General features: G+C 58.2%; 1 protein-coding gene across 1 annotated transcript in view; it reads right to left on the bottom strand.

Moving 5' to 3' along the window:
* Positions 1-1,018, bottom strand: part of Alpk1 (alpha kinase 1) — a 65,832-nt gene that overhangs the window by 11,236 nt on the left and 53,578 nt on the right. Inside the window, exon 13 of the mRNA XM_033755989.1 lies at positions 1-728. Within this exon, the coding sequence (XP_033611880.1) occupies positions 1-728 (728 nt within the window). The remainder of the gene's footprint in view (positions 729-1,018) is intronic.

A 1,018-nucleotide genomic window follows, 5' to 3' on the forward strand; every position in this document is an offset into this window, starting at 1 on the left:
AGGCCGTCCCCCTCTCGGTCCGGGGCGTCTGGGAGGGCCTCAGAGCTGGCCCGGTCTCTCCTCCCCGCCCTCCCCGGCTTCTCCTCCCCACCTGCTGCCCCCGGGGAGGAGGCTGGGCTCACAGTGTCCAGCGTTGCAGTGTCCGTGCTTAAGGCCGTGATGCAGACTTCTGTTTTCGCGTTTTCCTCTTGATTCCTGCTGTTTCCGCAGGTGCTTCCAAAAACCTCACACAGAGAGGCGTGGTGCTGCGAGTGGGCTGCGAGCATGCCTTGGAAATCCACTCTCCCAAGCACGATAGGCCTGTCCAGACTGCACTGGAAACTCTCCGAAACGTGGGATCTGTGGTCCACATTGGAGACGCCCTGGGCCTGCAGGAGGCCCTTCACCAGGCTGACCCCTGACAGCACTTCCAGGGACAGGGCATCTCTGTCCTGACTTCCTGAGGAGGAGCCGAACCTGTACAGCGCCCCCAGGGCCTGCAGACAGAGCCGGCTGGCCGTGCGCGTGGCCTCCGTGTCCCCGTGGAGTCTCCGGTGCACGGTGGTGAGGCTGAAGGCCGCCTTGAGCAGGCTGTGGAGCTCCTGCTTTCCCACGTGCGCCTTGTCGTCCTTCTTGGTCAGGAGGCCGATCTCGAAGGCCTCCTTGGCCTCACACAGATACGAGCTCTTCCGGTCTGGAGGGCAGTCCCTGGAGCTGCTGTAGGACAGCAAGCATGTACCACGGATGTTCTGGGAAGTAGCAAAAGCGACACCAGACACTGAATTGGATCGGAGCCAAGCCAGGACGTAGTTTCCATTCTTAGATGATAATCTTTAAAAAAAATTTTTTTTGGGGTGTACTGGGGATTGAACTCAGGACCTTGTGCTTGCCAGGCAGGAACAGTGCCGCTGAGCCTTGGCCCAGTCACTTAAAATATTATAGGAAAGGGCCGGGGATTTAGCTCAGTGGTTCCACCGCCTGCCTCGAAAGCAAAAGGACCCGAGTTTGATCCTCAGTACAAAAAAAAAAAAAAAAAAAA

The sequence above is a fragment of the Fukomys damarensis genome, unplaced genomic scaffold (genome assembly GCF_012274545.1).
Source record: "Fukomys damarensis isolate Sample0158 unplaced genomic scaffold, DMR_v1.0_HiC HiC_scaffold_25, whole genome shotgun sequence".
NCBI lineage: Eukaryota > Metazoa > Chordata > Mammalia > Rodentia > Bathyergidae > Fukomys > Fukomys damarensis.